At 56.4% G+C, this 23354-nt stretch overlaps 7 protein-coding genes across 7 annotated transcripts; 5 read left to right on the top strand and 2 right to left on the bottom strand.

Moving 5' to 3' along the window:
* Positions 1-1290: 1290 nt before the first annotated feature.
* On the top strand, positions 1291-4047 carry E0L32_008304 (uncharacterized protein; the record flags this gene model as incomplete). The annotated part of the gene is made up of 2 exons (XM_031143144.1): positions 1291-1333; positions 1415-4047. 2 exons carry the CDS (start codon positions 1291-1293, stop codon positions 4045-4047), a joined length of 2676 nt encoding a protein of 891 aa, XP_030992446.1.
* An 833-nt stretch (positions 4048-4880) lies between these two features.
* Positions 4881-6188, bottom strand: E0L32_008305 (uncharacterized protein; the record flags this gene model as incomplete). The annotated part of the gene is made up of 1 exon (XM_031143145.1): positions 4881-6188. One exon carries the CDS (start codon positions 6186-6188, stop codon positions 4881-4883), a length of 1308 nt encoding a protein of 435 aa, XP_030992447.1.
* A 5596-nt stretch (positions 6189-11784) lies between these two features.
* E0L32_008306 (uncharacterized protein) lies at positions 11785-13069 on the top strand (the record flags this gene model as incomplete). Its single annotated transcript, XM_031143146.1, has 2 exons — positions 11785-12154; positions 12222-13069. The coding sequence occupies 2 exons, from the start codon at positions 11785-11787 to the stop codon at positions 13067-13069; spliced, it is 1218 nt and encodes a 405-aa protein (XP_030992448.1).
* A 327-nt stretch (positions 13070-13396) lies between these two features.
* Positions 13397-14446, top strand: E0L32_008307 (uncharacterized protein; the record flags this gene model as incomplete). The annotated part of the gene is made up of 1 exon (XM_031143147.1): positions 13397-14446. The coding sequence occupies one exon, from the start codon at positions 13397-13399 to the stop codon at positions 14444-14446; it is 1050 nt and encodes a 349-aa protein (XP_030992449.1).
* A 641-nt stretch (positions 14447-15087) lies between these two features.
* E0L32_008308 (uncharacterized protein) lies at positions 15088-16857 on the top strand (the record flags this gene model as incomplete). The annotated part of the gene is made up of 3 exons (XM_031143148.1): positions 15088-15161; positions 15232-16307; positions 16514-16857. 3 exons carry the CDS (start codon positions 15088-15090, stop codon positions 16855-16857), a joined length of 1494 nt encoding a protein of 497 aa, XP_030992450.1.
* A 405-nt stretch (positions 16858-17262) lies between these two features.
* On the bottom strand, positions 17263-19509 carry E0L32_008309 (uncharacterized protein; the record flags this gene model as incomplete). The annotated part of the gene is made up of 4 exons (XM_031143149.1): positions 17263-19003; positions 19055-19333; positions 19396-19432; positions 19491-19509. The coding sequence occupies 4 exons, from the start codon at positions 19507-19509 to the stop codon at positions 17263-17265; spliced, it is 2076 nt and encodes a 691-aa protein (XP_030992451.1).
* A 1711-nt stretch (positions 19510-21220) lies between these two features.
* E0L32_008310 (uncharacterized protein) lies at positions 21221-22783 on the top strand (the record flags this gene model as incomplete). Its single annotated transcript, XM_031143150.1, has 1 exon — positions 21221-22783. One exon carries the CDS (start codon positions 21221-21223, stop codon positions 22781-22783), a length of 1563 nt encoding a protein of 520 aa, XP_030992452.1.
* Positions 22784-23354: the final 571 nt, after the last annotated feature.

A 23354-nucleotide genomic window follows, 5' to 3' on the forward strand; every position in this document is an offset into this window, starting at 1 on the left:
AGACGAACTTGAGAGGTGATTGGCCTGCCTGAGTTTCCAACAACGTAGAACGGAATTGAAGGTTCTAAACGAGAAGAGAGACTGTAGACTTGGCATTGGGTAATAATGGCTGGTACCATGCAGTCCTCCTCCTCTTCAACCAATCCATGGATGGGCATCGCGACCTTGATTGTGCGCTCGACGGCAATTGGGACTATACACATTTGGGTCATTGTGTAAATTACGTCGACTATAGAATTGAACCTTTGAATTGGGCAATTAAGGTTTCGTAGCCTTGTCTCTATGCCTCCTATCATTGCTACTTTAGTTGGCGTTGCAACCCCAGGACAGGCTCCCGTGCTTTGGACACTGGTTGGTTGGCTGGTGGCGCACATGTGCCTGGTCTTTGCGCGCCCGCCTCCTTTGTCGGAGGGTGGCCGAAGAGCTCCGACGAATCCCTGTCGCTCAGATTGAAAGCAGTATCTGGGCGGCGGCGGCTGGCTAACTCAAACATCGTTATACGGTCCGTGCCGTTGTATGGGCCCCACTGAAGCTCGCTGATTTGTAGGCCGTAAACTAGGAACCTGGGCCGCTACGAGCTACCCCTGTCAGCGCCTGCTTGCGGGCAGTTCAGGGCGGGAGGACAGCGCAGATGCTGGCGACCAGCCTCCCGCTCCTCACTGTCAGTGGAGAGAGAGTTGGGTATCTATCCTGGTCTCGTTCAATCGATGTAAGATTACCTACGTAGTTACGACTACGACAGCGGGCAAACAACCATGCTGAAACAGCTGGAATCGGAGCTTCAATCGCTTTCCCTTGCCAGTCCAGGATCGTAGGGCGACATGGAGCTGCTGGGAGTGGGGGTTTAGGTGTCGTTGGGCCCTTGCGTTGGTGCTGATGCCGGCCGCGGGCGGTGGCTGGGCTGATCCATCAGCCTGTAGATTTTGAGTCCACAGTGGGCTGTCCCCAACCTTCGACTTTTGCGCCAGCCTCTTCGTGATGCAGCTGCTTGCATCTGGATGCGGACCACCAGCCAACCACATTTCCAGGCCTTATTAGTCTTGCCGCTCATCATGCATTCCTGTCCTCCAGGGCTGCATCTGCATGCAGCACTAGCCAGTCGCCAGACGGATCCAAGTGGAGTTTGACAGCAGGACCAGCAGGACCAGCAAGACACGCAGAAGCCAGCGACGGCACCAATAGCAGCCGCAGAAGCAGCAGCAGCAGGAGGAGGATCAGCAGAGCAGCGGCACCGGCACCGGCACCGACATCGACGACAACAGCACAGCGCCTTCTCGCCGTGCCTGAAGCATGAACTTTCAGAGCCTGAACTTTGACTATGTGGAACGACCTCGTACGTCGCAGAGCTTGTCCCTAGCTAATGTCCCCCCCCCCCTACCTGGTCGCAGCTCGGATTGCTGACTGTCGTTGACAGAAACGGATATCACGCACTACGCAAGAATTGCAAGAGCAGCAGCTCCTAGAACAAGCCCTCAATCGCCAGAGACGCAGTCCACAGTTCGACCCCACCAGCGACGACACGACGGATCGCCAGACGATATTGTGACTTCGCGGCCAGCGTCGCTCTCGTCACAGCTCACCGTCATTCCCCTCGCACCCAGCCCGCCTTCGCCTCCCTCATCAGAGTCTGAGCTTTACGGTCCTGACCGACTCGGCCCTTCTGCAGTCCTGTCTGAGAATGCTTTTGCCCAGCTAAGAAACGAGCCGCGGCTTACTCTCGACGACGTAGGAGCGCTGGCTCTGCACAAGATGAGCGAGCAGGCGTTTGCCACCATGGCCTCCTCCTCGAGGTTCAAGGACGGACTCGCACTGGAAGCAGGCAAGGTGACCCCGGGAGTTGACGATACGCCCTATATCCAATATGCCCTCGAGGCCATCACCAGGGATCCGGCAACATGGTACTCCAAGAACACATCCTCGGGAGCGACCGGCTCCAGCGATCCCAGCAACGACGGTCTTCTGGTGCCTGACCGTGGTCTGAACTACTACGGCCATCAGAGGAATACTCTTCCCACCCACCCAGAGCCTGCGCAGCTCCGTCCCTCGGCCATGCCAGCGCCAGAGTTCGCAGAACGGGCTCCGGCGCAGGCTCTCGACCCTCACCCTTCCTCGAATCACTCGTCCATATCCACCCTCGTCACCAACCAGCCCAAAGGCTTGGCAACAGCCTCTGTCCTCAAGGACGCATGGTCCTCTGCGGACCACGACAGTATGACTCCCAACGCAAAGATGCTGAATCCTCGGCCTGACTTCAGGCCACGAATTTTACGACCGATTTCGATGATGACGATTATGACATTATGTCTTTTGATGATTGCTGCTTTGATCTTTAGTGCAGTCTTCTCGCAAGCGCAGCAGGGCCTTGTGGCGTTCGTGGGCACGATATACAGTGCCCAATACTTTGTTTTTCGCATTCTGCCCCAATTGATTGCGGCAGCCCTTTTGATGTACGCCCAGTGCATCGTTGCAGCAACCATTCGAGTTCTGCCGTTCACGAGACTGGAGGCGACCTCGAGCCAGCCTCACGAACGTCCCGGTGCCTTGTTCCAGGACCTCTATCCCCGGTCATTCCTGTGGCCAACCTTGGTAGGAACTTGGCACACGCAGGTGCCGATCTTTGTAGTGTGGATGGCGAATATCACGCTTCCCCTGCAGAGCGCGCTCTTCACCTTCGTGCTGATCGACAGAGAGTGGCGCTGGGCAGCTGTGCAGGGTGTCGCGTGGACGCTGGTGGTGCTCTACATCGCCTTGCTGGCAGCTCTCGCCATGCTTTGGAGATTTTGGTCGGGAAGGCGGACCGGCTTGCTTTGGGACGCTCGCTCAATCGCCGACATCATTGCCATCATTTCGCACAGCAACACGCTGCGCGACTACCAGGGGACGGAAGTGATGGCAACTCGCGATGAGCTCATGTGGGCTCTGCGCGATCGCTGCGTTGATAAGCTGGGATACTGGTACTGGAGAGACCAGCGGAGCCAGGGCTTCTGGTACGCCCTCGGGACAGATGTGGAGGACCAGCAGTGGCTCCAGAACAACGTCTCAGACGCCTCTCGAGAGGGGAGGGCGACCCGCGACACGGAGAAGTCGGGCGCCGACTTTGATGTCGAACCCTCACCTCTCTCGTACCAAGTCCGGTACCGGTACCTGCCCTGGTGTCTGCGCAACAACCAGCTTCTCCTCTTCGTCGTCGCGGCCGTCGTTCTCCTCACCGCGCTGCTCGTGGTCTCCTTCATCCCGGCCACCGACGTCCACCGCGGCTTCCTGCCCCTGCTCTCCGCCGCCCCGGGCCCAGGCGCGTTCTCGGCAGCCGACTTCCTCTACAGCTTCCTGCCCTCCCTGCTCGGCCTCGTCCTCTTCCTGCTCTTCCAGAGCCTGGACATGCACATGCGCATCCTCGAGCCCTGGGCCGAGCTCGCCCGGCACGAGCACTCGCCCGCGGGCGCGCACCCAGAGACCTCGATCCTGGCCGACTACGCCGCCTGCCTGCCCCTCCAGAGCACCTGGCACGCCCTGCGCAACCGGCACTTCCGCCTCGCCGGCCTAACCCTCCTCTCGACGCTCCTCGTCCTCCTCCCCGTCCTCGCGGGCGGCGTCTTCACCGCGCTGACCCAGGCCGACGGCGCCGTGCGCATGATCCCCAGCGTGCCCGTCTACGCCCTCGTCCTCGCCCTCCTGGCGCTCTACCTCGCCGGCCTGGCCGCCCTGCTGCCCGCGCGGCAAGGCCTGCGGCTGCCGCACGCCGTGACCTGCCTCGCCGAGGTGATCAGCCTCGTGTCCAACGACGACGTCGCCGCGCGCGACGAGGCCTTCCGCGACGTGCGCTTCAAGCGCGCGCTGCGGGGCCGCATCGGCGTCGACCGCGCGGCCGCCGTCCGGCCCGGGTGGGTGCTCGGCGTCGGGGCGGACGGCAGGCTGGGCGTGCGCCGCGCGCGGCGGTTCACGGAGCGCGGCGCCGTCGGGGGCACGAGCCGGAGGATGGCGCCCGTCCGGGAGGTCAGCCTGCGGAGGCGCGAGTACCTCAAGCAGGGAGGGGTCATGATGGCGTGAAAGTGGGATTATGGATGGAAGGAGGGGTGGTGAGGTCAGGTGAGGTGAGGTGAGGAGATTTGATGAAAAATGACTTTTCTTTTCTGACGATAAGAGGACGAGAATGACGATGAGGATGAGAATGAGATGAGATGAGACACTTGAGGGATGGATATCCGGGACTAGATAACTAATTACACCTCGAGGTGGAATGGGGTTGGACATGATGCATGGCGGACGGCGTTATAACAAATTCTTCTTTCGGTGGTTGGAAATGGCAGGCCGGCTCTTACGATTCTTCATGGTCGATGATCATCATGAACTACCACCTTGTATTCTGGTCGATTGCTTCAGGGTTGAAGCAAAACTTTCTACACTTGGCTGAGCTGGGGAATATGGGATTCAGCAGACGGTATATAACGGGAATGGGAGATAGAGAACAGCGGAATAATTGACTTGCATTGTGCGAGCTCATCAACAAGCAAGACAAGTCACTCTTGAAAGCAAAACGTAACGGTGATGTCAAAAATTGTTTGATTCATCCGAAGGCCTTCACGAGCTCTTGAATTGAAGAGTCTCGGCCCATTCTATATCCCCTCCCAAGCCTTTGCGCCCCAACCCAATCCATGAATATACATAGAAAACTCGTAATGGCTGTCAAGCCTGACGCTGTAAGATGCTTTTCATGACCCGTCCCTCTAGTCAAGAGGGGTAGTAAAACAATGAACAAGAATGATCGTGATATGTCGTTAAATGAGTGTGTGGTTGCGTCATCATCCCAAAATCTTCAACTTCTCATGCATCCATCCATTCGTCGTCTCGAAATGATCCCTGAGCAATGTTGACGCATTTGCTCAGTGGCTCTTCCGGCCAATCAACTTGGCAAAAACATCGCTACCATGCCTCTTCAGCTTGGGCTTGGCCTGCTGTTCGTGAAGCTGGAGGAAATGGTGCTGCTGGTGGCGGAGCTGGTCCCGGGCCCGCTTCTCCATCTCGCTCGTCTCGCCCATGGTGCCGGAGCGCGCCCTGCGCAGCTGCTCCTTGGCAAACTCGTCGCCCTTGGCGGTGCGCCGCGTGTCGCTGAAGCTGCGCTTGTGAGCAAGACCCTTGACGATGCGGCGGGCAAAGCTCTTGTCGTTGCTGTCGTCCTCCTCGGTATCCGAGTCCGCCTCAAAGACCGACACCTTGGGCGGCGAGATAGGTGGCAGGGGAATCATCTGCGCCGGAGTGGGCGAGCGCGATGACGCGAGGCTGGACGTAGAAGATGCCGCGGCACCGCTGAAGGTGGTGATAGTGGGCGGAGCAGAGGTAGCGGTGACGAAGGAAGGCGGGATAAAGTGCTGCGGACGGTAAGAACCAGCTGCAGCGGAAGCTGAGCGGTTTCGCAGCGCCGGCCGTCTCGGAGGCGGCGGCAGCTCCGACGGCGGTGGGCCGATAGGCGGGGAGGTGAGTGCCAGCATGGGGGAAACGGGAGCGGAGGAGGGGTGCGATGCTGCGTGGCCGAGGTCGATAGGGTTCGGCCGCATCTTGGGCACAGCGGAGAGGGAATGGCTAGAGGCGCGGACTGCGGGTCGGCGGCGGGTGGGAGTGTGAGGTCTTGAAGATGGCGGTGGCATACCGAGAGAAGATAGCCTCGGTGGTAATACGGGGATGGTGGGCACCCTGGCGGGAGCCGGGAAGAGCGAGTATGATGCTTTGGGGGTGATGGTCTTGACTGACCGGTCCTGGGCCGAGTTGCACGGGAGAGGCCATGATGGCGGCGACTCTGGTGTTGTCCTTCCGGTATAGGCACTGCTGTTTGTGTCCGTCTCCTCTCTTATCCTCGGCTCAGGCTGGGAGAGCTGTGGACGAAGAGCTGGAGGAGCTGTAAAGCCAGGATAAGCATCCCTCTTGGACCTCTGTTCGCTGGTACCCGATGCCTGCCAGAACGAATCCCACAGCTCGGCTGCCGAGACGTGATACTGATAGTCATCCTCCGCCGAGACATCGGAGCCATGGTCATCGACCATGCCCGGCATCGAGCAGTCCGAGTCCAGAGACCCCCGGCCCACGATGGACTTGCGTTGACAGCGGGCTGCATCAGCGCGTGGGTAAGAGTAGTTGTTGACGGGATAGTACTTGGAGACCAGTTTGATCTCGGCGAGACCAGTTGACCGCTCCATGGTTGCCGGTGGTGGAATCTGACAGCTCGATAGATGAGATGCAAGCGAGATGATTCAATTTCCTAGAGATTTTGCTTGGACCTCCCGAGGACAAGGGAATGCCAGGGTATACATCAACAACAGAATATGCTTCTTCTGCTAGAGCCACCGGCCGGCGTCCTGTCAAAGGGTTGGCGAAAGGGAAGGCGAAACCAATACAGTCGATGATCCAGATCGATAGTTTATTGTGGTTTGAGGAGTCCCCCTCTGACGGGAGGGAGGGCATGTATTAAGTCCTCGCGGGAGGGCCGCACCCCGTCCTGAGTGTGTACAGCATGTGCTACTGTGTACATTGTGTGTCTCTGTGTTTTGTCGCGCGAGGAGGGGCGTCAACAACACGAAGACACCACCCCCGATTAGCGAGGAATGGGCCGTGGGACCAGGACGGCGAGAGGGTGTGAGCGCTTCTCCCTCACAGGGCCGAGCCTCCTGCGGGCAGCGTCGAGCAGGGAGAGAGCGGGCAAGAGTATCAGCCTAGGCAAGAAGCGGCCGTGAGCGCGCGCGGCCACGGCGTCCAAGGCGCGCGGATGTGGTGGTGTTGCTTCCCCCTCAGGGCTGTGGAATGCAGCAAGGCATGCAGTGGTGTGGGCTGGCCCCATCGCACTTGCGGACGAGGGCGAAGAAACTCGTGGCGCCCCCAAAAGAGGGGGGAACCAAGCAGACAGGAGAGAGAACAAGGGCCGGACAAGACGGGAGGAATGCACAAGTGCAAATCCTGAGCTGACCAGGCCCTTGTTTGGAGGGGCCACCGACTGGCTCTGCTGAGCTCTGCTGGGCCTGTGACACGATCTGGGCCATCGTCATGGTCTTCTTGTCTCTCAAACACCGCCGTCACTTCGCATCGCCATGCAGGTCTGGCCCAGACTGGAAAAGACCTGTTGCTCAAGGCTTGTCGAGCGGCGGTACTACCGGCCGCAGCCGAATTTGGAATTGGCAGGATCTCGCCCGACTTCATGCCTCGTCGCCCTTGCTCGCCGCAAGCGGACGGAGCAGAGCAGTCTAGCGGGTGGTTTGCTCCCCGCTGCCTCCGCTTTTTCTTGTTTGTCAGATGAGATGATGATGTTGGTGGTGGTGCTGTGTGTGCGCGGGAGGCGCATGTGGGTTGACGTTGGATTTGTGTGGTGGCTCTGGTGGGAAGGGCGCGGGAAAACAAGGTGTGGATGTTGAGCGTTTTGGTGGTGGTGGTGGTAGTACAGCTTCAAGCCGGCTCTTCTTTGAACCATCAGCGAGTACCTACCTAGGTAGGTACGGAGCTTGTGGCGTCTGCTTGAGAGATGCATTTTCGAGCTTACTCCGTAGCTGCAGTCTTGACGGGCCTAGCCCGAGGCTAGACAGCGTTCTCCTCGGAGTGGCATAGGTACGCACCAGGCCAGGAAGAAAGGGATGGGGCGATTGCTGAGACCTGCGTTCTCCCTGACATCGTAGATCGAAGGCTATATCCGCGGATGCAGAGGACAGGCTGCATTGGCGGCATCTGCAGCAGCAAGGGGAGAAGAATAGCTTCTCCAGGTCTTGTCTTCTCGGCTCCTTGCCTCCCTTGGTCGTCGCTTTGGGAGGACCCGACTGCCCGACAGCTGCCACAAAGGATGTCTGTCTCTCCCATTGTCAAAGGGGTCCTCGTACGCGCATTGTTCCTGGCGTCGTTGGTGTCGATCAACCCTCCATCCTCCCATCTGTTCGTGCGAGCTGGATGGTTCAATGTTGGACTGAATCCACAGAAGCCCCCCCACATCCCAAACGCGAAGCAAAAATGCCATCCCAAGGACGACAGAGCTCCAGCTTTGCAGCAGGTACGAAGCAGGAGGGGTCCTGCAAGTCTCGGCGAAAGCCCTCTTTTCAGGGGAAGCTGCAGCTCGGACAGGGCTTATCCCTGAGCAGATCCCTGGGCTGGGCTGACTCCAGATCCCTGATGAATCCCCTCCAGGGTTCTTTTGAGGAGGTGATGCGGGCTGTCCAACCACCTGAAAAAAAAAAGTTGACACTGACCTGTGGATAGCATTCAGCACATTTAGCACATTCAGCACACTGAAACGCACCACTTGTAAATCTTGGTATCCCTTTGCAGTATCTGGCAGTGTCGATCTCCCGAACGACCCTGCAGCACATCACCTCCAGGGCCCCCCCCCCCCAGCTTTCCCATCCCGTCCTTGCATTTGACTTTGACATGGACAAAAACAAAAAGTCGATCATGACCCCCGCAACCTGCCACTTCGGTATCCAGCATGAAATCATAGGTCTCAACCGCAGCTGATCTTCTCTGGATGTTATCCTCGGAACCCGCTCAAGCCATCCCGGGCCGTGAAACCACTCCAGATAAACTTAAAAAGGTTCCAGGGTTGATGTAATCGATCGACCAGGGATGCAAGCAGCATCAAGCCGAGCCGAGTTGGTACTGCACTGACGGAATCATACCTGGAGGCCGCAACGAGTGGGAGGCCGGCTATCCCGGGAATACACCTCGTACAGTCATACATTACTAGGGGACTGCCTGCAACGCAGGCTTTAGGGAATGGGGTTGTAGTAGCCCTCACTGCTCGCAGGGCTCGCGTTCGTAAAATGGGACCCGTTCCGCCCTCGTTCCTCTCGGGCTCCAGGGTCTCCGCCTCAGAGGCCCTTCGCTGCGCTCAGAGCCTTCTTCGGCATACTGGGTTGTGCACTAACAGCCATGTACCTTGCAATGTTAGTGTACAGGGTTCTTTTGGTGCTTAGCGAGAGGATTCTAAACAGGCTGTTAAGGAAATGGCCCCTGCGCCTGCAGATTTATGTGGGAGAGCGCTAGCAAAACAACCGGGAAAAAGAGCGTAATTTAAAGTCGTTTTCTGGTTATTATAAGAAATCAGCCATCCTCCACACTCAATGGCGACAAGAGCGACACAATGCAAGCCTCAATCGACGGCCAACGAATGGCCTGCTCTGGGCATCCTTACCAAGTATTGATGCAAAGCACTAGACAGCCTCTGTGGCTGTTGGATGTCTCAGAGGTCTCAAAGCGTCAACAGTGCGAATCTGTTTACTTGGACAGCTTCCAGCTCCCATGCTACGAGATACAGGTACTTCGCAACCGGGAGCAGGGCAGGAGTCCAACCCTCTGTTTACGTAAAGCCTCGCTACGTGTCTCCCTGCCTACACGGAAGTCCCAACAGGGCTAAGTAGGCCGGACGTTGGCTCCGAGTGCCTGATTTGAGTTGCTTGTGTTGTTGTTTGGTGTTGTTTGTAAAGTATTCCGAAACAGCAATAACACAAGTGGTATCACAAACTCCCATCATGCAAAACCGCAGCTCAACCGCAGATCTCACATTTCCAGATCATGAACAAATACAGGATTTTCAGTTTCATGTACTGATTCGAAGAGGGCATTTCCTTTTCGAGATCTCGATCTTGCTAGTGTGACATCACCATCCTGTCCATCCCTCCTTGAAACGCGCTCTGACTGGCATGACAGGTGTGGGTTTCCGCGCCCAAGTGCCAGAATCCTGGCGCAACTTCGGTCCAACGCCACTTACCACCGGCCCCTCCATAAGACTCTCTATCATGATCTTTGGCCTTCGGCCGTGGTCCTCATTGTTGCTGACTGCTGGTATGGAGGGGTGAAGCTTCTCAGAGGTGGGCTTTCCTTAGTGTCAGTAAATTCTACGGAGTAGCTAAGTCTGTTTTGGTTGGGTTGAAGATGCCACCACCTCGGCTCTCTCGCAGCAACAACAACAAGCAGCTCCCACTCAAGCGAACTCGACCAGATACCTATCTGTAATATCAGCTGCGGCATCTCCATGGGGGCAACAGAGGGCCTCGACCCTCTGCTGGATCCGCCTTTTGCAAGCGACAGTTCCATGATGTCGCCAAGGAGGACGAGAATGCTCGCCAGACGGAGTTCGCAGCTCGTCTAGACCTGCGATGAGAGACATTGAGGAGTTCGCCTTTGAGCCTCAAGGGTCTCTGCCGCGGCTTTGCCGGTATCTACGCCCACTGTTTTGGTCAGACCTGAAAATAACAACACTGGTCCAATCGCGGAGCTCCGTTTGCAAAGCTCTTGCATTCCAGCCAACTCTTCCGGACGCCCCTCTTCGGGACCCTGTCCAGAGCTCTGTCCTCTCGCGGCCTCCGCCCGACCAGATTCCCCGGCAGGACACCCGCTCTTTGGTGTCTGCTTAGCCTTCATTCCCCTGCATTATGGGTCATGACACTACCTTACCTATGCGCAGTTTTTTTTATCTCTTCCCCTTTACCTGCCCATTCCGGTCCCGGCACCGGCGCTGGCACCGGAAGGCCTTAGTCTTCCCGTCGTTCAGGTCCGTAACCATCACTACTTCCTACGCACTCATGACTCGAGAAGCATTCTGTTCTCTCGTAGCTTTTCACCCAAGTGGTTCTCCCGGGCGAGAGGCGTTCGGCCGCCCCTTCCCATCACGCGGGAGGCGTCCCCCCCGTCGTCCCATCGTGGGCATGCCGTTTGCTGCCCGTAGTGCTGGTGGCTTTCGGAGATTGCGCTTGCAGGGGGGCAGGAGACGTCCCGTCCTGGGCGCCACTTGCGCGGTGGCTGCCATGGTGATCGCGATCGCACTCCTCGGGCGCGATTTCGGCTACCGAGTGGCGGCAGCCCGGGCTCCAGGGAGGAGCGGCAGTCGACCACGAAGGCATTCCGGAGAGCCTCGTCCCAGTGGACGAGAGCCGCGAGGGTGAGAACCCCTTACGCACGTGGTGGCCTCCGCGCGCTTTGACGGGGAACTCCGTTCATCAATATTCTCGTGAGACGCGGGTGGCGTGGTATCCCTTCGACTGGGAGCATGGTAGGGAGTCAGTCCGGGAGCCAAGACGGCAGGGTTGGAAACGCGGCGAGTTTTCAAACAGACGACAATTTTCCAGGTAAACCGCTCAACTATGCTTCACGTCTTCTATTCAGGCTACTCGACAATTCTCTTTGCTTGAGGTGCTTGACAGGACGTACACTCATAACGTCCTGTTCTCGGATCTCATCTATCAAGCTGGAGCAAAGTGGCTCTTCTCATCAGCTGGGCCCCATCATTGCGAGCAGATACCGAGCAGGTGATGCTGGATAGGCCTATTGCTTCCCGAATGCATAGACACAAACATAATGCTACGAGAACAGATGAATTGGCCTTGATATTATGCCTCGCAGTCACTTCCAGCCTTGTTCGCTCCCGTTCGTGCTCCGTGCCGTGTATCACCAGCTGCCGAGTCGGCAAAAGCGGGTTTTGGCACTCCGGATTTAAACCGAGGTGGGCCGCAAGAAGCGGGAACATCACAACGGCCGAGGTTTTCTCCCCGCCACGACCTTGCTTCCTCTTTTCCACTGAATGGACCACATAGAGGCTGCATGTTTTGTTCCAGTTCGACTATAGAATATCTTTACATTTCTTTCGAGACTTCAGTTCACAGGGCATCCCATCGCAGGCGACTGTGCGGTGAAGTGGTTCCGCGGCCTGATTCTCCTGGTGTCCGAGGTACCGTCCGAGCCGGACCAGCGGCGATACATCCTGTCAAGAGCCAGAAAATCAGCCATAAATCCGTGCCAAAGACATTCAGGATCGCCTCTTCCTAGATGTTAGAAACTGGGCATTTCACCAGCAGAGCGCTGCTAGCAGGTGGCGCCGCATGCCTGGCCCTCGGCTTGGCTGTCCGGGCTCTGCGGGGAGCCAGGTCAGCTTCAGGGAAGCGATACGTCCCGTCGCCGAGGACAACCGTCCTGCCAAGGCTGTCGGAAAATGAGCGGGCTGCTGTACCGTATCTCCCGGATGCGCTACCGGGTGCGCGGAGCGTCCAGACCCCCTACGGCTCGATCCAGGTGTTTGAATGGGGCCCTGAAGACGGCGAGCGGGTATTACTGCTCCATGGGATAGGAACGCCCTGCCTTGCCCTGGGAGACTTGGGCGAGGAGCTGGTTCACAATGGGTACAGGGTAATGCTCTTCGGTAAGTCCAAGTCTGCCACATACGACTACAACTTATGTCGAAACGAAACGACTCACAATGTGAACAGACTTCTTTGGCCGCGGCTTTTCCGACGCTCCCATAGATGTCACTTACGACATGCGCCTCTACACTACCCAGATCTTGCTCGTCCTCGCCTCCTCGCCTCTCCCCTGGACTGGTGACAACGGTTTCCACCTAGTGGGCTACTCACTAGGCGGCGGCATAGGCGCCTCCTTCTCCCGCTACTTCCCGCGCATGGTCCGCTCTCTCGTGTGCGTTGGCGGCGGTGGGCTCATTCGCAAGTGCCATGTCAGTCGCAAGAGCAAGCTGCTGTACTCTACGGGCCTCCTGCCCGAGTGGCTACTGCAAGCGTTGGTCAAATCACGTCTGAAGCCAAAGGACACAGTCACGGAGCAGACCATGGTAGCTGAGGTCACGGACCTGGACACGGAAGATCCTAGAGTTCAGCGACTGGGAGGGAATGACAGCACGGGCGGGCCGTCGTTTGACGAGGCTCCCATCTCGGCCCGCTGGCCGGGGGTCACCGTGTCGAAGGTGATGTCGTGGCAGATACAACATCACGAGGGTTTTGTTCCTGCTTTCATGAGCACGATCCGGAATGCCCCGATTTACGAGGAGGTCGAGGAGTGGGCAGCACTTGGCAAGCAGCTGCGTCGACGCAGAGTTGAGTCTGGGGGACAGGGTGTCCTGCCCGGACTGAAGGGCGGGAAGGTCTTGCTAATACTAGGATCCTCAGATCCGGTGATCTTGATGGACGAGATAGTCCCTGATACCAAAGCTATCTTGGGAGACGATGCGGTTGAGATCTCCATAATAGATGCAGGTCACGAAGTCGCCATCGCCCAGGGAGTTGAGGTGGCTCAGACAGCCATGGCATATTGGAGGTCGATATAGACAATATTAGAGATAAACTGCTTTCCATAGAAGTTTTTAAGAGCTACGACTTATAATGAAAGAGAGAATTCACTGTCTCATATGAAGCAACTGCAATATGTTCGTTTCATAGAGAACTAAGGTAGGTAGTAAGTGACAGCTCAGGCTGGGGCTGGCTCCTGGGTAGCAGTAAAATCGGCCTTATCTTATCGCTGTGCACCCCACTGAGGTTCGACAGAAAATCATAGCCCATCTCAACTCGACTTCTTTTCATCCAGCTCAACATACTAATCTAATCCGATTCGCTCTTGAAAAAAGACGCTCAGAGTAGCGCATAGCGGTTTCAGCATGGCTCCGGACCTGTCATTCACGCGACAGACATTCGCAAAGCTCTCTCCGCACCCATTCCTCGTCGCCAACCTCCAACCCTCCGATCCCTCCGCCAAGCCAGAGCGCACGAACGGCCGGGGCCCCAAGGAGCTCCGCGAGCCATTGATCCACGGCGGTTCTCTGACGCACGCGCACGGCAGTGCAGTCGTGCGCATCGGCGACACGAGCGTCATCTGCGGCGTGAGGGGCGAGATCCTCCCCGTGTCCAACATCCCACACTACAGGCCGAAGTCAGCCCTGGAACAAAGCCAAGGCGATGACGATGCGGGCGCAGAAGGCCGGAGGGAATTGAAGGACTATGACTTGCTCGTTCCAAACATTGAGCTGGCGACCGGATCCGCGCCTCGGTTTCTCCCTGGCGCTCCCCCGACGAGTCTGGCCCAGACCCTGAGCACAAGAGTCTATTCGCTGCTACACAGCTGCCGCATCCTCAATGCGGACGACTTGAGGATATGGTACGCGCCGACAAAGGCAAACGGCGGTCAAGGCGATGATGCTATGCAGCAAGACGATGACGTTGAGGAGAACCAGCCGGAGGTCAAGGCCTATTGGACACTCTATATCGATCTATTCTTCATCTCCTACGACGGCAACCCTTTTGATGCCGCTTGGGCTGCGGTCCTAGCAGCTCTGAAAAATACGACTCTGCCAAAGGCTTGGTGGGACGAAGACCGTGAGATGGTCGTCTGCTCCAGAAGCGAGAAGAAGGCATTGAACATTCACGGACTCCCCGTCGCCTGCACTGCCGCGATTCTGCTAGAGAAGGAGCACGCGACGGACGGCAACAGCTGGGTATTGATGGACCCCGACCGGCTAGAGGAGGATATGTGTGACGAGACGGTCACGATGGTTGTCGACTGCGCCTCTGGAGAGACTAGGATACGGAGCATCTCAAAGAGTGGCGGGCCCGTGGTCGGGCTGGCTCAGATGAAGCAGTTTGCGACGCTTGCAGAGAAGAGATGGCAACAAGTACACAAGGCAATGGAGGAGAATAGGCGCGCATTGTAATAATGGACTACTGGAGTCTAGTAATGATACCCATTATGAATCTACAACTGACTGGTCGCTCCCAGCTTGTGAGTCCGTCTGATGTGCTCACGGATGCCCAATTACCGTGTCTAGGGTGCATTCCTGACAAGCCTGCTTCAGCTGAATTATAGTGCTCACCAAACACATAGACTCGGGAGATCATTTATGGCCTACGGCACGATCAATTTCAGTCTGCTTGAAATCACCAGTCCCGTCGGGTAAAATAGATGTCTCGAGCCTTTCGAGCCACTCTCTCAGACGTTATTCAAGAGCAGTAGATACAGGAAGAGATAACTCAATCTTCCGCTCAACACGTAGGATGCCTAATGAAAGGAATCCTATACAAGACGATCTGCCACTGAAGGAAGGCATGCCGTCGACAGGTCGGGCGGTGGTTGAGAAAAGGAGGGAAGTTCTTGGTGAGGCCGGCGCTTAGATAAAAAAAAATAAAGCCCACTGGCAAGCCGGAGAAACCTGGCAGCCGCCCCACTCCAGGCACTTGAGTGCTGATCCAAGCACCAAACTGAGCTTCAATTCTTTCTTTTCCTTCCCGGAAGAATTCTTGCAACTTCTTTCACTCTTCTTCAGAATCTTCTGCAAGGAAGCTGCCACAACCCAACATGGAGTCGCTCAGCGATACCACGTGGGACGTGGTAATCTGTGGCACTGGCCTGCCACAGTCACTTCTCGCGCTGTAAGTTCTGCGTCCTCCAGTGTTGCGCTCTTCCCACCTGTCTGACTGACGTAGTCAATCTCGTTGAAAGGGCCCTTTCCCGATCGGACAAGAAGATCCTCCACGTTGATCCCAATGAATACTATGGAAGCTCAGACGCAGCCTTCAGCCTGCAAGAAGCCGAAGAATGGGCCGCCTCACGCGGACGTGCTGGCGACAGCGTCTTCAGTGCGGCCTCGGTCACCAAGGCGGACGGGCAAGATGCCCTCCGCTCGCGTGCCTACTCGTTGTCTCTCACGCCGCACCTGATCCACACTCGATCCAAGCTCCTCTCCCAGCTCGTCTCGTCCCGAGCCTTCCGGCAGGTTGAGTTTCTCGCCGTCGGCTCATTCTTCATCTATAAGCCGGCGTCTGGCAGCGACGCGAAGCCCAGCTTGGCGCGCATACCCTCAACGCGCGAGGCTGTCTTCATGTCGACCACAATCCCTGCGCGCGCCAAGCGTGCGCTGATGAAGTTTCTCAAGTTCGTCCTGGAGTACGACTCGGAGCCTCAGACCGAGACATGGAAGCCGCATGCCGACACACCGCTTGTCGACTTCCTGGAGAGCCAGTTCAAGCTAGATGACGAGCTAAGGACGTATGTTCTCACGCTGACGCTATCTTTGGATGGCAGAGCTTCAACGAGGGACGGACTGGCGATGATCCAGCGACATCTGACGTCCATGGGCATGTTCGGCCCAGGCTTCGCCGCAGTATATCCCAAGTGGGGAGGCGATGGCGAGATTGCCCAGGTGGCATGCCGCGCCGGTGCTGTCGGTGGAGCTGTCTACATGCTCGGCACGGGCATCCAGCAGCTCAAGCCCTCCGATGGCGACGAGGAACTCGAGATTGAGCTTACCAACGACGTGACGATAAAGTCGAGGCTGCTCGTACGAAGCAGTGAAGCACCTGCGGATCCCATCCAGCGTGTGAGCCGACTGACTGCGGTGATTGACGCGCATATTCCGTCCCTTTTCGAAGTTGTCACCGAGGGTGCACCAACGCCGGCCGTTGCAGTGATCGCCTTCCCGGCTGCATCCGTACGCTCCGGTGATGGCGTCGCATCGGAACTCCCCGTCTACGTGGCCGTTCACTCTAGCGATACCGGGGAGTGTCCGGCTGGCCAAAGTGAGTCTCCTGTTCAGTTTCCCCCTCCCTCTCTCCAACCACAGCCGAGTGTTATGATGATTTCCATTTTGAATACTTATCTACATTGTCTGAGCTTTGCTTTGACGAAAACACACCTCTGACATTCTGATACACACTCGGCTTTGGACCTTTTGACGTTTTTTTACGTGCTCATTGATGGAATTGGGGCTAACCAATGCAACTAGGCGTATTGTACCTGACCACACCTTGTTCCACAACATCGAAGTCGGTTCTAGAACAGTGTCTCAAGTCGTTCCTGTCCGCGGTAGATGCCCAGACCGCGCCCACTGTCGTTTATCAACTGTACTACGAACAGTCTGGCGGGCCGGCCAACTCGAGCCTCAATGGCAGGGTTTTTGAGCTGCCAAATTCCTCCCTTGATCTCTCTTTCAATGATGCCATTTTGGAGCCAGTGCACCAAGCCTGGAAGCAGGTCATGGGCGGCGAGGTCAGCGAGGAAGTGGACGAAGAGTACATGAAATTTAAAGACCGCGAAGGTATGGGTGACGACGACAACGACTATGATTAACAAGGTTTGTCTTCCTGGCGCTCGGCACTGCATTTATTTTGGCGTTTTGGTTGGCATTCTGCCGCAATCAATGCATGGGGATATAGGTATGCCGAAAGGGAATAATAATCATTTGATGCGGAAGGTAGCTATCTGATCAGGTATCATCTAAGTAGCGAAGGTGTGCCTCGAAATACAAAACCCATTGCATTGCCCCTTGTGGCCACGCAAAAGAATATCGATAGCCCGTTCCTGTCAGAAACCTTCGTGAAAATGTCGAGAGAACGCTGAAGAGGTTGAGAAATGAAAGTGTCAAACGCAAATACCAAGCTTGATCAAGCGTTCCAAATGTGTTCTCCATCCAACTCCAACTCCGAGAGCATATCAACCCCCAAACAACCAAAAGATTGCGCTGCTGCGTCAAAACTACTCTTCGACCTGGTTGTCGTCGGCACCGTCCCTCTCTTCCGTCTCACCCATTTCAGAGCGCAGATCCTCACCAGCTCCCGAGAGGGCCACGCCAATGTGGATCACGCCGTAGGCCACCTTGTTCTGACCCTCCTGCTCGATACGGATGACGCCCTTGGTGGCCAGGGAGAGGACGTGGTGGAAGGCCTGCGCAGCTGCGACGCGCGTCTTATCCTCGCGCTCGAAGAGGTCGTCAAAGGTGATCCAACAACGGCCGTCGTCGTCGCCAGCGCCGCCATGGCTCTGACCCTTCTCTCCGGCCACGCGCTCGAGGAAGCCAAGGAAATTCTGGCCTTCGCGATCGAGAGCGTCTCGCATCAGCTGCGACGTATTGGCATCGCCCGAGTGACCAGAGTCGTTGAAGCCGGGGCCGCCCGAGTAGAGGTTGTCCGAGAAGCGCGGCTGCAAGCCGTCGGAGCCGAAGGGCGCCCAGTCACTGTACCGCTCGATATCGTGGATGACGCTACCGCGACCGACGAGGGGGCTCTCTTGACCCTGTCCTTTGCGTGCTGAGTCTCGTTGTGCACTGCCGAGCACAGATGAGCCGGGGACCTGAGGAGACGGCCGGTTCCAAGGAAGGGATGGGTGGTCAGAGAGTACTGCATCGGGTGCTCGACCAACCTCGACGTCTTCCTCATCTCCTAGCAGCTCCATCATGTAATCGTCATTGCGCGGCTGAACTGCTTGGCCAGCACCGTCTTGCTCGCCATCGAGACGCCTACGAACCCGTCGGCCTTCCTCGACGTCTTCGAAAGCTTCATCGGATGATCGACGACGGCCACGCTTCTCGGAGTCCTCATCACCGTCCACTTCAAATCCCAGAAAGCGGGTTTGAAGAGCCCTGTGTCCGAAGCACTCGGCTAGAGGGTGGACGTATTGGTGCTTCTTTGGAGACGCATCCAATTCTATGATGCCTAGGCCGAAGACGAGTTTGGCTGCATTCCGTTTTGCTTGGGCAGGGGCAGTTGTGCGAGGGGGCTTGCGTGCGCGTTCCATGTTCTCCAGATAGTTGTCATTCCAAGCTCGAAATTCGGCGCGAACGACTCTGTCACCACCGTCGGGGTCAATCGGCACAGTCTTGGCCTTCCTCTGTTTCTTCTTCTGAGGCTGTGCCGGAATCACCCCTTGTGCATCCTTATTCTCATCGATGATGTCGTTTTGACCACTGACGAGTACCTCATCGCGCCCATTCGGAATGTTGACCTCGCTCCTGATCAGATCTTCACCCATCTCCAGAAGCTGCTGATCTTCCGGTTGGCGGCTCTGCTGTGCATCCCTCATTTCCTCGTCGCGCTCCATTTGTGAGGACCGCATAGGTGGAAGTTCGGGCTCGATAATGTTACCGAACTCATCAATTTCAAGTCCAAAATGACCAATTGCTGCTTCCTGGTCGTCGCCGAACTCAAAGCCGCCATCTGGGTGCTTCAGTTGTGACATGCTGTCCCGTCCGAAAGGTGAAGCGATTCCAAAATTTGAGAGACTCGAGGAACGAGGGATTTGCAGGCCGCCAATATTGATGCTGTGTCCTGATGACGGGGTGGCATGTTCGAAAGGTGACATCTGAGACGACGTCTTGTTGGTCTTCTGACTGTCCTTGCTTTGACCGAAGGAAAGAATCCCGTCTAGGTCGAGATTGAACTCCGGGAGGTCAAAGTTGAAGTCGAATCCTGGGTCATCAAGCAAGACCAGCTGGTGACGCCTGCAATACTGTCAGCACTGCATGTGGTCAGGGTCGAATTTGCCAACTCACTTAGCTTTTCCAGCGTTCAGGTCGATGTTGCTTGTTCCCCAAACGCTGTAGAACTTCCTCATATGCTCCTGGATCTTCTCGGCATCAGTCAGAATGTAGGCGCACTGCTGAGAGTAGACACGAGAAACGCCATAGAGAAGGTTGGCCTGGAGGCGAAGGGCGATAGGAGCTCCGGGAGGGTCGATGATTGTGTCGCAGGCTTTTGGGACGTCCACGTCGAGAATGGCTTTTCTTGTGATTCGTCGTATGTTGGATCGTGCGCCAACCGTCGCGACCAACCTAAGGAAAAGAGAGTCAGCCACTGGATGTTAGGTCAGGATGGCGGGAGTAAGGGGACTTACCAGACGGTTGCCACACCGTACTGCTGGCTGGTGAGGACTGTGATGCCCGTCAGAAATGCTAGCAGACCCTCGCTGTTGAGCAGAGGAATACATACTCTCATGGCTGTAGAACATCGTGACTGCATGCCCTGTGTCCCAAAGGCCCTTTTGCTTGCCGGAGATGTGTACGCTACGGCCAACAGTGAGGACTGAGGCAGGATTTTATCCGCGGAGAAAGGTCGGTTCTAAGCGGTGAGATCGATCGAAGTGAAGTGTAGTGGGTGTGATGTTGAGAATCTGAAGAGACACCTGCTTGACCAGCCGGTAGATAAGGATATAAAGATACAGAGTGCTGAGCTGGCCAGACACACGTGGACTTAAGTGCATGAAGTGAAGAGAGAGAGAGATGAGTTTGGCATGATTTCTGAGTGTCGGGTGATGGCCAAAGTGAGAGGCCGACGAGGAAGGGGTGGTGGATGTTCCTCTGCGCTTGCCGTTTTCGAACATGCAGATTCCCGTCCTGGGGAAATACAACCAGAGTGGCAGCCTGATGTACTTTTTTTCTCTAAAGGATACCCAATCTACAATCACAACGGCCTAAGCAACAAGAGATATGTTCCCGTTGTCAATTCATTCGACTTCATTTTCTCCCAGAAACAATTGCTGAGTGGGCACTCGAGCACGCATCAATAAACTTGACTTGATACTCGTGTCTCAACAGACGACTTTTGCCCGTTCTCAAAGATCCCACATCCTCTATGACTTGTCACGATGTATGAGTTATTTTCAGTCTGGAGTCGAGACGGCAACTCGCAGTCAATCGAGGAAAACTGCATGGTATCTCCACTTCCGCATATACGAAACCTTCCATCTTCAATGGATTATTGGCTGCTGCGAGACATGTTATGTAGGTAGCTCCGAGGCCTCGAGTGGCGCTCTCCGTGAGCAAGTTTCAAAATTCCTAGCAAGTAATTCGCTCATGACAAGATATGTTGCCAAAAGATGTCGACGATTTGAACCTGTGATGTTAACATTGGCTGGTGGGGCCGGTGTTCCTGGATCGGACAGAATTTAGTGTCCCACGGTTTCCGCCCGTACAAGTAGGTCCCTACAAAGGCTACTTGGGCCTGGATTGGACTGCTATCAATAGATTTGATGGATCAGATTGATAACAGGGACGGCAACCAGGGAGATCATATCTCCTCCGAAGGCCCTGACAATTGTTGTATTCCGAGCGCGCAACCAATGGCGATGCTGCCGACGCGGTCACTAGAGAGGCACATGCTGCGGCCGCCTGCAAGCCCCTCCAATGGCGCCATTCTCCAGAGCTTTGGTGCCAGGTCCCATCCTGCACCACTGATTGCGTTTCCGCTAAAGAACTAGACCGTCTAGACTAGCGGCGGCTTGACAAAATCGACAAATCATGGATATTTTTCTGGGCATCTCTTCCCGTTGTGGCACCACGGTACCACCCGGAGCATCGCCTTTATCAGCGAAGCGAACTCCCGTTTCGCCCGAGTCGTTCCTATATATGAAAATGACCGTCTCCGACCCTCTCACACTCCCGGCCAGAACCTCAATCACTTTCTTGGAACTGTGTTTCCGTGGTTGAGAAAACCTCCCGGGCAGTCACTGAGTCGTTTCCCGGTACATCCCGCTCGTCAAGAAATAGCCTGGACTGCGAGAGACCAATCTTGCGCGAATTTACTCACATTTTGAGACCCCAAAGGGTCTTGTACACACCGGAGTCCTGTGCCATCTCAAGGCGGGCTGGTCGTCTCCTGGAAATTCGAAATCGCAAGTTGACTCCCTGCCACCGAGCTCGGAATCCGAGCGGGTTTACAAGATGCAAGAAAGGCTTCCTAATCGAGAGCTGATCGCCTCCCTCACCAACTCCAATGATGGAGTCGCGTTTCGCGCCAAGACCGGGCATCTTCACCACACCTGGGCCAAGACCTACTCGTCCCTGCCCGAGTTGTATATCCAGCCCGAGAGCGTCGAGGAGCTCGTCAAGGTCGTCAACCTAGCCCGGAAGCTCCGCCGAAGAATCGCACTCGTCGGCTGTGGTCACTCGCCGTCCGAGTTGACCTGCACTTCCAGCTGGCTGATCAACTTGGACAACTTCAACAAGGTTATTTCCGTCGATAGCAGCACACGGATCGTCACTACCCAGAGCGGCATCCGGCTCTATGCGCTCTGCGAGGAGCTCGACAAAAATGGCCTTGCCATGGCCAACCTCGGCAGCATCAACGAGCAGTCCATGGGTGGTGTCTTTGCAACCGGTACCCATGGTAGCAGTCTCCTGCACGGCTTGATCTCAGAGGACATTCTGGCGATCAAGATCCTTCTCAGCGACGGGACGGTCAAGACCTGCTCGGCCTCGGAGAACGAGGATCTCTTCCGAGCCGCCCTGATCTCGCTTGGCGCGCTCGGCATTGTGGTGGAGGTGACCTTCCGAGCCGCTCCGGCATTCTCGCTGCGGTGGTCCCAGACCGTCGATACCGACACCAAGATGCTTTCAGCGTGGTCTTCTACCCTTTGGAAGCAGACGCACTTTGTCCGTGTCTGGTGGTTCCCTTACACGAGGAGGGCAGTGGTTTGGTCCGCCGAAGAGACATCAGAGCCTCACTTTGACCCACCGACGAGCTACTACGATGGCAGTCTTGGTTATTACGTCTATCTCAACCTGCTGTACGCTGCGAGATACGTTCCGAGCATCCTACCCTGGGTCGAATGGTTCGTCTTTGGCATGCAATACGGCTTCAAGAACGGTACTACGACCGCTGCCGTGCAGCCCAGTCGCAAAGCCCTGCTGATGAACTGCCTGTACTCGCAATACGTGAACGAGTGGGCGATCCCCCTCGAGAAGGGCCCCGAAGCGCTAATGAGGCTAGGTTCGTGGCTCAACAGGCTGCGGCCGGGTGACAAGGACTACGTCGAGCACAAGATCCCCTTCTCCAACGAAGGCCTCTGGGTGCACTCCCCTGTCGAGGTCCGGGTGGCAGACACGACACGCACGAGCAGCCCTCGCCCCTTCCTCGACCCCACGTCAAAGACCGGGCCGACCCTGTATCTGAACGCCATCATGTACCGACCGTATCTCCTCGACCCGCCGTGCTTGGACCGCTTCTACCAGGGCTTCGAGTGGCTGATGCGCGACCTCGGAGGCAGGCCGCACTGGGCGAAGAACTTCCAAGTCAGCGACCTGGACGCACTGTACGGCGATGACCTGACCAAGTGGAGGGAGGTCCGCAACGAGGCCGACCCGGAGGGCATGTTCGTCGGACCGTGGCACCGCAAATTCATCATGGGAGATTCGGAGGCCAGGCTCGCGTTGGAGGAGTGCGAGGAAGAGCGCAGGACGGTAGACAAGAACGGCGTCCGGATAGAGGGGTCGGTGATTGGATAGAACCGTTTGCTTTAGTAGGTGCATTATTGGAAAGCATAGAGCATTCGTGGATGAATTTTCGAGCCATCACAGTAGCAATGTCGCGAGGAAAGTATCCCCTCGACGAAGGGACTGGATCTGGTTGCTCTTTCTGTTATTTGTTGCATTATACCACACTTACTCTTAGGTAACGGGTCCCATGAGACCAAGTAGTCGCAGTCATGCAATGGAAGTTATCATAAACCCGCCCGTCAAACCTTGTTGGTAGATTTCCCTTGGCAGGCGATCGACGAAGCTTAACTTCTGCGGTTAAATGCTACGAACAAGAACTCGGCCGCGCAAGTCACGATAGGCCGCTGGCTCTCCGTCGCAACATTGCCCGGATCGGCGTGCCAAGCCTGAAACGGCACCCGGGCCAGAACCGACAACAGCCACCCAATCAAGTCCAGCCCGGACAGCCAGGGGTGCAGTGGCCACCTCGGCTCCCACGACGACCCGCCGAGCCGTTTCAGCTTCTCAAATCCCAGGAACGTGTCGTGTGCCAAGACCCAAAACTCTTTCAGGAAGATCTGGTTCAAACATGACGGAGAAG

The sequence above is a fragment of the Thyridium curvatum genome (genome assembly GCF_004353045.1).
Source record: "Thyridium curvatum strain D216 chromosome Unknown NODE_54_length_294788_cov_77.042876, whole genome shotgun sequence".
NCBI lineage: Eukaryota > Fungi > Ascomycota > Sordariomycetes > Thyridiales > Thyridiaceae > Thyridium > Thyridium curvatum.